Source organism: Lottia gigantea (genome assembly GCF_000327385.1).
Source record: "Lottia gigantea unplaced genomic scaffold LOTGIsca_8, whole genome shotgun sequence".
NCBI lineage: Eukaryota > Metazoa > Mollusca > Gastropoda > Lottiidae > Lottia > Lottia gigantea.
This window is the reverse complement of record NW_008710662.1, coordinates 3,475,529-3,489,949: the sequence shown is the minus strand read 5'-3', so window position 1 is coordinate 3,489,949 and position 14,421 is coordinate 3,475,529. Positions and strand designations below refer to the sequence as shown.

The following is a 14,421-nucleotide window of genomic DNA, read 5'->3' as shown; positions in this document are numbered from 1 at the left end:
ACCGATTTCTGTATTACATCGTGAGTACCAAATTAACACCAATAGTATATGGAAAAATAAATCTCACGATAACATGCAAACAGTAGGTAAAATTAGATACAATTAAGCTAAGATTCCATATACGCGTCATAATGACATAAATGGCCCTTGCGGATCCGCCATGCGTCAAATATTATTCCATATGTGCGTTAAACGTATGCGTTATCTATCTTTTGACGCACGGACTTCTAGACAGATGGATGCTTTGGTGCATAAAAAAGACAGAATCCCCATAAAATACATTTGGGAGATCTCCGCGCGGAAAGGCGTCTGGATGCGTCAAAAATCGCTACACCCGGCGATTTTTTTTATGCATGACGGAGACCATTTGACGGATACCGCTTCCGCATATATTTCGATTTTTAACGCATGACGGATGACACATGACGGATCCGCATGACGAGTGTATGGAATCTTAGCTTTAGACTACTACCTTTATCAAACGAAAAAAAAACATAAACAGAAATGTGGTATCTACACTTAACTCAAAAAAAAAATGTCACATTCAGCTTAGTTAGATGAAATAAAATATTTTTTTTCAAGGGAGATAATAAACTCAAAAGATATTGGTCACAGAAATATGAGATAAATATATTTAAAAAAATTAAGGAGGGTTGACTAATTGAAATATGAGAACTAAGGTTCCAAGACGATGAATAATATTCATCTCACTGCATTTCTTATTAGACTTTCCTCCATAGCGCTGTTTTTTTTATACATCTCTCATCTTTATATTTCCGTAATGTATCAGATTCTAATGGATCAATTAGAACTATGTTATATACCATTCTGAATTACTATAATATATCAGATTCTAACTGCTGTTTTAGAACTATATGTTATATAATATTCTGAATTACTATACTATTACTATAATATATAAGAATCTAACAGTTCATTTAGAACTATATGTAATATAATATTCCGAATTACTATAATATTACTGTAATATGTAAGATTCTAACGGCTTATTTAGAACTATGTTATATACCATTCTGAATTACTATAATATATCAGATTCTAACAGCTCTTTTAGAACCATATGTTATATACTATTCTGAATTACTATACTATTACTATAATCTATAAGAATCTAACAGTTCATTTAGAACTATATGTAATATAATATTCTGAATTACTATAATATTACTGTAATATGTAAGATTCTAACGGCTTATTTAGAACTATGTTATATACCATTCTGAATTACTATAATATATCAGATTCTAACAGCTCTTTTAGAACCATATGTTATATAATATTCTGAATTACTGTACTATTACTATAATATATAAGAATTTAACAGTTCATTTAGAACTATGTTATATACCATTCTGAATTACTATAATATATAAGATTCAAACAGCTCTTTTAGAACTATATGTTATATAATATTCTGAATTACTATACTATTACTATAATATATAAGAATCTAACAGTTCATTTAGAACTATATGTAATATAATATTCCGAATTACTATAATATTACTGTAATATGTAAGATTCTAACGGCTTATTTAGAACTATGTTATATACCATTCTGAATTACTATAATATATCAGATTCTAACAGCTCTTTTAGAACCATATGTTATATAATATTCTGAATTACTGTACTATTACTATAATATATAAGAATTTAACAGTTCATTTAGAACTATGTTATATACCATTCTGAATTACTATAATATATAAGATTCAAACAGCTCTTTTAGAACTATATGTTATATAATATTCTGAATTACTATAATATTACTATAATATATAAGAATCTAACAGTTCATTTAGAACTATGTTATATACCATTCTGAATTACTATAATATATCAGGTTCTAACAGCTCTTTTAGAACTATATGTTATATAACATTCTGAATTACTATAGTATTACTATAACATATATGATTCTAACAGTTCATTTAGAACTATGTTATATACCATTCTGAATTACTATAATATAACTATAATATATAATATTCTAACAGCTCATTGAGAACTATGTTATATACCATTCTGAATTACTATAGTATTATTATAATATATAAGAATCTAACGATTCATATAGAACTATGTTATATACCATTCTGAATTACTATAACATATAAGATTCTAACGGTTCATTTAGAACTATTTTATATACCATTCTGAATTACTATAATATATAAGATTCTAACGGTTCATTTAGAACTATGTTATATACCATTCTGAATTACTATAACATATAAGATTCTATCAGTTCATTTAGAACTATGTTAAATACCATTCTGAATTACTATAACATATAAGATTCTAACAGTTCATTTAGAACTATGTTATATACCATTCTGAATTACTATAACATATAAGATTCTAACGGTTCATTTAGAACTATGTTATATACCATTCTGAATTACTATAACATATAAGATTCTAACGGTTCATTTAGAACTATGTTATATACCATTCTGAATTACTATAACACATAAGATTCTTATATTTTTTAGATTTTTTCTAATTTCAGATCAGAATAAGAACAGAAGAAAACCCAATATCAAGACCCTTAATCCTTATTTCTAAATAAAGTGTCTGCTCCACCCTAGGCCTGTACTTTTGGGAGAATCAAACCCTCCCTTCCCCGAAATATAACATATAAGATTCTAACGGTTCATTTAGAACTATGTTATATACCATTCTGAATAACTATAACATATAAGATTCTAACGGTTCATTTAGAACTATGTTATATACCATTCTGAATTACTATAATATATAAGATTCTAACAGTTCATTTAGAACTATGTTATATTCCATTCTGAATAAATATAGTATATAAAATTCTAACAGCTCCTTTAGAAATATGTTATATACCATTCTGAACTACTATAATATATCTATAATGTATAATATTCTAACAATTCAATTAGAACTGTGTTATATACCATTCTGAATAACTATAACATACAAGATTCTATCAGTTCATTTAGAACTATGTTATATACCATTCTGAATAACTATAACATATAAGATTCTATCGGTTCATTTAGAACTATGTTATATACCATTCTGAATAACTATAACATATAAGATTCTATCAGTTCATTTAGCACCATGTTATATACCATTCTGTAGTACTATAACATATAAGATTCAATCGGTTCATTTAGAACTATGTTATATACCATTCTGAATAACTATAGTATATAAAATTCTAACAGCTCAATTAGAACTATGTTATATATCATTCTGAATAACTATAATATATAAGATTCTATCGGTTCATTTAGAACTATGTTATATACCATTCTGAATTACTATAATATAACTATAATATATAATATTCTAACAGTTCATTTACAACTATGTTATATACCATTCTGAATTACTATAATATAACTATAATATATAATATTCTAGCAGTTCATTTAGCACTATGTTATATACCATCCTGAATTACTATAATATAACTATAATATATCATATTCTAACAGTTCATTTAGAACTATGTTATATACCATCCTGAATTACTATAATATAACTATAATATATCATATTCTAACAGTTCATTTAGAACTATGTTATATACCATTTTGAATTACTATAATATAACTATAGTATATAAGATTCTAACAGCTCATTTAGAACTATGTTATATACCATTCTGAATTACTATAGTATTATTATAATATATAAGAATCTAACGATTCATTTAGAACTATGGTATATACCATTCTGAATAACTATAACATATAAGATTCTAACGATTCATTTAGAACTATGTTATATACCATTCTGAATTACTATAGTATTGTTATAATATATAAGAATATAACGGTTCATTTAGAACTATGTTATATACCATTCTGAATTACTATAGTATTGTTATAATATATAAGAATATAACGATTCATTTAGAACTATGTTATATACCATTCTGAATTACTATAGTATTGTTATAATATATAAGAATATAACGGTTCATTTAGAACTATGTTATATACCATTCTGAATTACTATAGTATTACTGTAATATATCAGATTCTAACTGCTCATTTTGAACTATGTTGTATATATACTATACCATTCTGAATTGCTACGTAATCAGATTCTAACAGTCAAATATGTTGTTGTTATTATTATGATTATTGTGTACAGTGATTACCTAGTATGAGTAATATATCACTTCAATCATACAATATTATATCATACTACAATTAACTACATCTTATTTACACCTAATTTTCAATAGGGTTGTACCACACTCCTTATTAACCCTTACCCCTCCAGCAATTTGACGTAATTTCTCACTACACTGAAGATAAAAGATTAAGGGTTAACACATACGAGTAGACCGACAAAGCCAAGTTAATGAGCGAACGTTAAAATAAGATGATATGATTTGTTCAAAGGTATGAAAGTATAATAAAATTATCATTCTAACCAGTTGTTCACCATAATAAAATGTTTTAATGTTTTTAATTGGGTTATAATTAAACTAAAGTTAAACACCTGCCTAATAATCACATGATATCAATTATCAATCATTTATTATTTTAAGAGTTTAATATTATCAAACAGATTGGTGAACAAGATAAAGACTCAAAATTGCATAATTTATAGGTAAACGTACTAATTCAGATTTAAAAAAAGGTTCTTTTTGCTGCAAAATGTCACGGTATTGTTGAAAGATACTTTTGCGACATTGTAATATAACTTGTCAGATTCTTTATTTATGTTTTAAATTTCAACATATTACTGTATTATATACTATGTTACATTGTGGTACATGATATATCATTATCATAGAAATTGATCCTCATGTTGACAAAATAACGCATTTACATTGATTTGATTTGTTCATCTGAAGAACTGTTTGGAGATCGATATGGTTCAATCAGACCAAGGGAGGTAACTTCCGTTTACAACTGACCGGTGTTTTATTTTTTTGTTCACGGTCACAGTTGCATAGCCAGCAGTGAGTTGTTGCTTCCTTGGTAGATCATTGTCGTGATACAGTCATGGTAAACTTAGAGAGGCAGTCCTCGATCCCTACTACTGGGATAAGACGTCACGCGTTATTCCATAAAGGATTTGTTAGAACATTGTGAAGTAATACTAGTTGTCTATCTTCAATGTTTTCATCACTGTTTTACTGTTAGTTCTCGTAGTTATGATGCCATTAGTATTGTCAGCGATTCTTTGAGGTGACTATTTGGCAGACTCAGAGTACAATCAGGTGTATGGCATGCCTAATTTTATTTTACATATTTGAGTAAGTTGTTGCAAGCAATAAATACAACAACTTAGTAGGAATATAAATATTTATTGCAGCAAAATAGAACGGTACAATTTTATAATAAATTAACATGAATATTTACAAATGGTAGAAAAAATAAACATTTGGAATGTGAACAATTAAAATGAGCAATATTTTTCAGTAACTTTAATACTGATAGAGATTGATAACGTGTTAGCAAAATCAGACAGTTACCATATTTTTTTTGCAAAGTTTCAAAAATAATGCTAAAAATGCTAAAGCGAATTATAAATTTCGAATGCATATTTAAGTAGCATGTTTTCATAGCGCATCACATCGACACAATGTCAAGCTATCACGAACTGCTTCTAATACAAGAAAGTTGGCTATTTCCGTCAAGGTATTATACGCTGTTCGTGACGATGAGCTTATCATTGTTCATAATTGTCTGCAAATACAACAAAATGGTATAATGACAGGCTTGACTGTACGCATATAATAACACAGTAGTCATACAGATTAATACATAATACAAATTTTCTTAACTAAGTTAGGGAATATTGAAAATAACCTACCTATACATCGCTGTACTAATACATTGACAGAGTAATGAATAAATGAGCCCACGCGACGTTGAGACAGTTTTGAAGTTAAATAAAATATATAATAACAATTTGATAAAACACCATCGTTGTAGTTCCAAAATTTAACAATTTCTTTCAAAGAAAGCGTTCAATAATACTGATCGCTATTGACCTTAAAATTTCTTCAGGTTACATACTGTGCATATTGATACGCGACACCACTACGTAAGATATATTTCAATAGGATTACATATATAAATATAATTAAGTAAACATAAAACTCTTCTTAAATAAATGATTTTTAAAAAACAAGCTACATAAATATTATGAACTTGATTCAAGCATAGCTTATTTAAAATGCTATGCATTGAGCCAAATTATTACAATGTCAAATTAAATCTTAAATGATGTAAAGGTGCCCCCACACCATAGTAATCAGAAATTGCGTATGGTTGCAAATAAGAATAGCGATCATAAGTTTCGAACTAAAATCACTTGCAACCATACGCAACTGGTAATTGCTATGTTACCAGGGTACCTTAAATGTAAATGTGAAAAGCTAAAACTTAATTTACAAAGCTTCTACTTGTTTGAAATATATTTACATTGAATTTCAATCCACAAATTTTATTTTTTTTTTCTCCAATGACTTTCTTCCTTTAAAAAAAATAAAAGAAGAACTTGTATTTAAATGACATTGATTAAATTACTATTACTTTCTCTAACAATTCTTACAAAAATATAATCCCAAATCAAAATAAGGGTTTATGTGAAAATAAAATAAATAGAAAAGAAATTGTATTTTATTACTCGACATCGATTGATCTTCCATCAAATTTTATAACCTTTTCAGGTTTTTATTTGAAATGTTGAAAAGAAAGAGTGTCAATCGGAAAGCGTATGGGGGTAGAAGTCATTCTTCTTTTTTGGAAGGGTATTATTCTGATTAGCACCAATATCTTCAGCTGTCAGGAAAATGATGAGATGAACCAATGAAATAGCGTAACAGACAGCTATTAACCAATGGAAACTAAGCACTATTATTGTGTTGCGTCATATTACAATCTGTAAAGTTAAGAAAAGAAAAAAGAAATTAAAGAATGTTTACTTAACAATGACACAGTGAACAAAGAAACTTGAAGATTTCTAAATTATAATAAAGAACAATATGAAATGTGTATGAGATAATATAAAAGAATTGTAATAGGATATTTATGATCATACTATCATATTTAATCAATATTACAACTATCATACTTAAATTATTGATTCTAAACAACTTGTTGATTTTCCATTCACTCTGATTTGGATTTTAGACATGGGACATGATGTTGCCCAAGTATTCTACAATGATTTATATTCTCTATGACATAATGTATTTCCAAAGTATTGATAATAATTTTACACATAATTTTGTACATTGCCTAAAAAAACACTAAAACCAAGGACGATCACCCAAAAAAGTAGTTTTGAAAAAAGTAATAAAATTATAAGCATGCATATTCCTTTGAAGAATTCCTAAATTTAAGAAGTACAACCCAGAAAATTATTATTTGAGCGGCGCAGAGTATATTATGTTCATCATATTCCTTATGAATTCATTAAGTCACAAGCAATGATTTCATAATAACTTAAGATGGAATCAATCTTGGTAAAAACTTATGTAACTTGTGCTCATCTGAGATAAATTATGTTTTATTTTTAAACCAATATGACCGAGTTTATACTAAATACATTTATGAAAATTTATGATTTTTGGATAATCAAGACTACAATATGCAGGCAGTGCCGATACAGCATGGTTATTAAGAACTGTACGAATTCAAAAACGCCAGAAATATGTATCATAATACAATACAAACGAAAAATTGTATAATAGAAAAACCTACCTTCAACTTAAAACCAATTTGCAAAATCCAGCAAATCTTCATCTTCAGCACTAAGGTTCTCGTATGATGTCTGTGATGACGGTGATGATATTGGTGATGATGGTGAGTTCAATGATGTTCCAGTAGATAATGTTGGTGACAAACCTGGTGATAATGGTTTAGAATCACCAGCAGCTCTAATGGGTGACTTCTCAATAGTTGCACCACATTCTTCCATCATGCCTTGTAGGTATCTGATATATTCTATAGCTGCGCGTAATGTCTCTACTTTACTTAATTTACGACTTTTACCACCTTTAGACAGCTGTGGTATGTGTTCACGTAAAGTGGCAAATGTCATATTAATCAATTTCACCCGATTTCTTTCCCGTTCATTTCTCCTTGCCACAGAAACAGTTTGCGGTCGCTGTAATCCTAAATAATTGTTATTTTCTGCAAAGTCCAGTTTACGTTTGCATTGAGATATTTCCCTGATATTCTCCTTGGAATTCATGTTTATTCCAAGATCAATTCCTTTCATGTTTGGACTGGAATGGGTAGGAGATGTTGAGAACATACATGATGGTCTATCCATAAAAGCAGCAAAGAATTCGGCAGTTGTTGGAGACATATCTAATATTGGTGATAATCCTGATTCTAAACGATGTGGAGACGAAAACATCTTAGATTCCATGATAAGCGCGTGCCAGGAATCAAGCAATTCCTTATAATGAAGATCTCTAACTAGGGTGACGTATTTAAGGAAATATTTTCTCAAAGACTCTTGTCGCCTAATTTATACCCTCCTAAGGACAGAATTAGGCTCCTCCTTCTTTACCACTTATCTATTCTTTCATTCTCATCTTTGTCGCAATATGCACGTGGCGTTTTACATCAGTTAACATGTGAACAACAGATTCAAGACTTCTGCTCATTTTCACCTCGTCTAACTGTTCTTATTCACTTTTATCTAAAATACTTTTTAATTATTCAAAACATTTTACACCGTTTTTGTTATTTCAACAACGCTTTTCTTAAACTGTTCAAACATTATTAAAGGTTTTTTGTTATCAAGTGATTTATTGGCATCTATTATTCATAATTCAACAGTTTAGGTTTCAATTAGTAATATTAGATATTAGTGTGTAAAGACAATTAATATTCATTAGGATATCGCCTTTCACCTTACTGACTTTGGGTGTTCTTAATAAATGCTGATTTTAAATTAGTAATTGTTAGATGTAATCGAATCAGATCCTTGAGCAAGCATTTTATGTAGTAATAATATACTTTATAGTAAAGGTTTACAATAGCTCAGATTTCGATCTACTGAAGCACATACCAAGCTTAATTAATATATTCAGTATTAAGTAGTAGGGGTCAGTGGCGGCGCTATTTGAGGAAAAATTGGGAGGGGCGGGGGACATTTGCTACCTTAGAAAAATGGTCTGTACCCCTAGTTCTACCCCCACTTCATTTCCTATAAATTCAAAAATATTATCAAAAATATGCCAATTCTTTTTTCAAGAAATTCTTAGGGGTGAACCTTCTCAAACGGTCCATGTATTAAGCAGGTTCGCGCTTTTACCCTTCACAGAGCTGCCGCATTTGAACCATTGTTTGACAATTGCCGAAATAAGTCTGCCCACTATATGAGACCCCTGTCTCGAGAGGCTGACGTCGCCTTTGGTAGGGTTTTTGTTTTTGGTCAATCCACGCAGTCTTTTTGTTTTTATACGCCAACATTATAATGTGGTATGTCCGTTCACATTTAGCTCGTGCTCACTCTACAGGCTACAATTCTTTATGGATTCTTTTGCTTTTTATTTTGTGGGCCAAAATATCGCGTCCGAGTTAGCGTTTTCACTCTATTAGTTATATTGTGCAACCCATGCTAACTCTACAGGACAAAGTTCTTCATGGAATCCTTTGATTTTATTTTGTGGGTCAATGTCATTGTGAAGATGATCCCTATCGATTTTCGATGATCTGATAATATTTCACCAAAATGTTGTTTCCATCTTTAAGTGTATTCATTTTCACTCTATTAGCCATATAGTGCTCACAAGCAACAATTCTTTATGGACTTCCGTCCGTCCGTTACAGGGGTAATTTTCCTGTGACCAAATTATTGTGTGACCTTTTTACTGTGACCAAATTTCCGGTGACCGAATTTCCTGTGACCTAATTATCGCGCCTCATCGAGTACAAGTAATGTAATGATATTGACGTACAGATATAGTACAAGTATAACGTCATTGTGCAATAAAATTAATCGTGCAAAGGTTAATGAGGTTGAAATGAAGAAGTGTCGCACATTGGATTTTAATTCTAAAAAGTGATACTTTAGCTCGATCACCTGGCTAAGCTATTTTTAGACGACTTCTTTCCAGAACAGCACTCAAATAATACAAGATAGCCTCATTAGGGAATTTATTTGTACTAAGATTTTGCAAAGTTTCTTGCGAAATACACTTTAGTAATGTCTCAAAATTTGTATACATTTGCTGTAAGGTAAATATTAAAATAATCGAAAATGAAAAAAAATTAAGAATCATATTATTTGTAAATAGACTCGGATGTCGACAGTATAAATTAAATGAGAAGTTCGATATTCATCTTAACCTTTTGCCCAAAAATTATGGAACGTCTACATGGATTATATACCCTCATATTTTTTACTTAGAAACTGGACCGAAATATACATCTAAGCCTTCAAAAGAATTTTTCGTCACCAAATATCGATCTATTTTACAAACTTTTCAAACTTTATCCGGCACAAGATAAACATGTTCTCGATAACTAATAAAGCATTTTCATAAAAGATAAGTGAAACATATGCTGGGGTATTTAAAATGTCAAATATGCTTTCAAAATCATTCAAGTAAATTCCGATAACAAAATATTCTGAGTAACAATTTACTATTGACAGATCTTGTCTGTATGCTTACACGTGTTCGAACAAGCAGTTTCTAATTAACCAAATCTGATAATTGAATAATTAGAAATATTATCTCAACATATCAATATTCAATTGTGGCTAAGTACACGTTTACCATTTAGTAGAGCAATATTAGAAGCATACCATATTTTAATAACCAGATACCAATCAACCCACGTCCTGGCAGGTATGCTAGTGATATGTATGATAGAGCTGATAAAGCTGATAGCTTTATTTTTGTTGATAAGATATGTAGTTAGTACGCTTTGTGTATATGTAACAGCAAGATGTCAGATTAAATCTATGATATTATGCATAATGCACAGCATATTGATTGTTACACAAGTTGGCAAGAAGAAAATTTAGTGCACCAGTAAATTGTATAGTTTATAAATTATAGTTGACAAATTTTTCATCATTGTGCTTAACCATCCAATAATAGCTGCATCGTATCTCGTTATAAAACCGTACACTTGTTTTATACGCCAACATGAAAATGTTTACGTATATTTCCGTTGCCCTTCCCGTCCGTCCGTCTACATTTTTTTGTGGACACGATAGAGGCTACAGTTTTTATCCAATCTTGATGATACTTGGTATGCATGTATATATGCGTTAGATCTCGGTTCAAATTTGGTGATAATCGGAAGAACGCTTTCCGAGTTATTGGCCTTGACTTATGAAAAACGCAACAAATTTGGCATGTGGACACCATAAAACTTTTTATCTGATCTTGATGAAACTTGGTATGTTTGCTATATTGATGAGATCTCACTTTGGTATCAATCGAATAAAGGGTTTTTGAGTGTAATTTGGCTTGCGGACACTATCCGCATATTGTCCAATATTGATGAAACTATGTATATATTGATGAAATCTGAGTCAATTTGAATTTGATAATAATCGGATAATGGGTACATACAGTTTTCATCTGATCTTGGTGAAAGCTGGTATACTTTATTGATCGAGTTTGAGTTGTCAATTGTTTGAAATAATATAGAGGCAACAATTATACAATTTGATGGAATTTGAAACAATGTATATGTTGATGAGACCTTTGTACGCCTACACATTAAAATGGGCGTATAAAGTCGTCTGTCTGTTAGTCTATCTGGCTGGTTATCTGGCTGGTTGGGACACGAGAGCTGGTTTCTTATGGAGTTTGATAAAATAGGAAAAATATATGAGTTATTGTCCTTGTTCTTAAAAACTCGTTAAATTTATATTTGAAAATGTGTGGTTGACACGATAGAGAGCTGGTTTCTTGATGTATTTTGATAAAAGTTTGTGTCAATGATGAGCCCTGTTGAAAATCAGGCAAATATTGTATTGCCGTTGTTCTTGAAAACGCATTTAATTTTATTTGAAAATGCGTTGTGGGCACGATAGAGATCTGGTTTCTTGATGGATTTTGATAAAATTTGTGTCACTGTTTGTTATCATCTAATGGTGAAATATATTCTATAGGAGTTATTGCCCTTGTTCTTGAAACGCGTTCAATTTTCAGCTTGTGAAAGGTCTAGGTCTTGACAAATATTGACGAAACGTGGTGAAATTGTTTATTATTTACCAAATGTTGTACGTTAATAGATATTTTAAACAAAAATCTAAAAATCATCTATTGCCCTTGTCTTTGAAATCTTGTTCTGACACAAATCTCAACAGATTTTAACGAACCGTATTAAAAAGCAAAACAAATATTTAATATTGGTTATTGCACTTGTTTTTAAAAAGAGAAAATCTTTACTGATTTAGACGAAAATGGGTGAAATTGTTTAATTATCACTTAAGAAAGAACCCGTTCGAAAATAAAAATAGAGAAAAAGGCAGTGAAAAACGCTCTTTTATGAAAATATTTTATTTATCCCCGGACGACATGGCTGTCATTACAATTGTAGGCGTATAACGATGGTCGTCGCTATTTTTAATTTGATGAGAATTTTATAAACTGTATGGACTATTTATAGACTTATAGACTATTTTTAAATGATTTAAAATGGTGATAAGTGTAGACAATTTGGTGAAGTTTGGTTATTGCTATGGATAAAAAAAAATAGATAGAATGTGCCAAAAAACAGTATAAATAACTGACATTAAATTGATGAGATATATGCTAAATTTGTATTCTAGTCACTAAAAACCTGGTTATCATTTCCGCAAGAGGGTTTATGTTATCTTGCCTGGCAAGCTATCTCATGTCAAAAATGCTCACTGGTTTTATAACTAAACTGTACCTTTGTTTTATAACTAAACTGTACATTTGTTTTATAACTAAACTGTACATTTGTTTTATAACTAAACTTTACACTTGTTTTATAACTAAACTGTACATTTGATTTTAACTAAACTGTACATTTGATTTATCACTAAACTTTACACCGGTTTTATAACTAAACTGTACATTTGTTTTATAATTAAACTGTACATTTGATTTATCACTAAACTGTACATTTGATTTATCACTAAACTGTACATTTGGTTTAAAACTAAACTGTACACTTGTTATATAACTAAACTTTACACTTGTTTTATAACTAAACTGTACATTTGGTTTAAAACTAAAATGTATATTTGTTTTATAACTAAACTTTACACTTGTTTTATAACTAAACTGTACATTTGATTTATAACTAAACTGTACACTTGTTATATAACTAAACTGTACATTTGATTTATAACTAAACTGTACACTTGTTATATAACTAAACTGTACATTTGATTTATAACTAAACTGTACACTTGCTATATAAGTAAACTGTACACTTGTTATAGAACTGAACTTTACACTTGTTATATAACTAAAATGTACATCTGATTTATAACTAAACTGTACACTTGTTATATAACTAAACTATACACTCGATTCATAACTTAACTGCACACATCTTTTAAGTCTAAACTGTACACATCTTTTATAATAAAATCGGACACTCCCCTTTATAAGCTGCACTTGTTTCATTACCAAACTTTATGAAACGTTAACTTTTTTGTGTGCACATGATAGTTTTTATAATTTGCCAAAGGGCCAGGGTTAGGAGAAGACCATTGGTAGGGGTTGGGGCATGAAACAACAGAAACACCAAAAGATGTTATATCTAAAGGAGGTGATTTTGAGCTCGAATAACATCATCAAGATCAACTAACTTGATGTAATCTGGCGGTAAGCCATACAGGCCGTACTGGGCGGAATGGTTTTAGTGATCCGCCCTATACATAACTACCAAAAATTAATTCTGGAACAAATTTTGCGATAAAATAAGGTGAGTTTTTTTTATACTGTGCAATTTTTAAGTGCACAGGCCATATAAATAATGTGTAAATTGTTTAAACTATAATTCGTTCGAGGTGTTACAGTAGCGTAGTTGTAATAAAAGTAAAGTGAGTACATCTATTCACAACTCTGATCGATTAGGCAATGGGTGAATACATCATGATTTGTAAAGGGGGGAGACGTACACAAAGAGTGTATCAGCTAAGAATGAAAGAAGAACGTGCAACACTTAAAAAACTTTTTTCTTTCTGTACAAGATTAGAATGAGGATACGGTGAATGACCCAGAAATAAGCGTGGCTTTAAAGATTTGCATTAGTTTTTTTTTATTACGAAATCGACTTGAAGATGAATGTATTAATAGCTTCACGAGCGCCCTAACTTCTTTATTTGTATTTCTGCAATGCATAATATAGCATTTCCGTTTTTGCTGTAAAAAAGCAAGGTGCATTTATGACATTTCAGTTTTTGCTGTAAAACGGCAAGTGC

At 29.8% G+C, this 14,421-nt stretch overlaps 2 protein-coding genes across 2 annotated transcripts; both read right to left on the bottom strand.

Moving 5' to 3' along the window:
- Positions 1-7,749: 7,749 nt before the first annotated feature.
- Positions 7,750-8,415, bottom strand: LOTGIDRAFT_155484 (hypothetical protein; the record flags this gene model as incomplete). The annotated part of the gene is made up of 1 exon (XM_009067037.1): positions 7,750-8,415. The coding sequence occupies one exon, from the start codon at positions 8,413-8,415 to the stop codon at positions 7,750-7,752; it is 666 nt and encodes a 221-aa protein (XP_009065285.1).
- Positions 8,416-13,051: 4,636 nt separating this feature from the next.
- On the bottom strand, positions 13,052-13,501 carry LOTGIDRAFT_66501 (hypothetical protein; the record flags this gene model as incomplete). The annotated part of the gene is made up of 1 exon (XM_009066785.1): positions 13,052-13,501. A coding segment is annotated over one exon (450 nt), but the record flags the coding sequence as incomplete, so codon positions are not given.
- Positions 13,502-14,421: the final 920 nt, after the last annotated feature.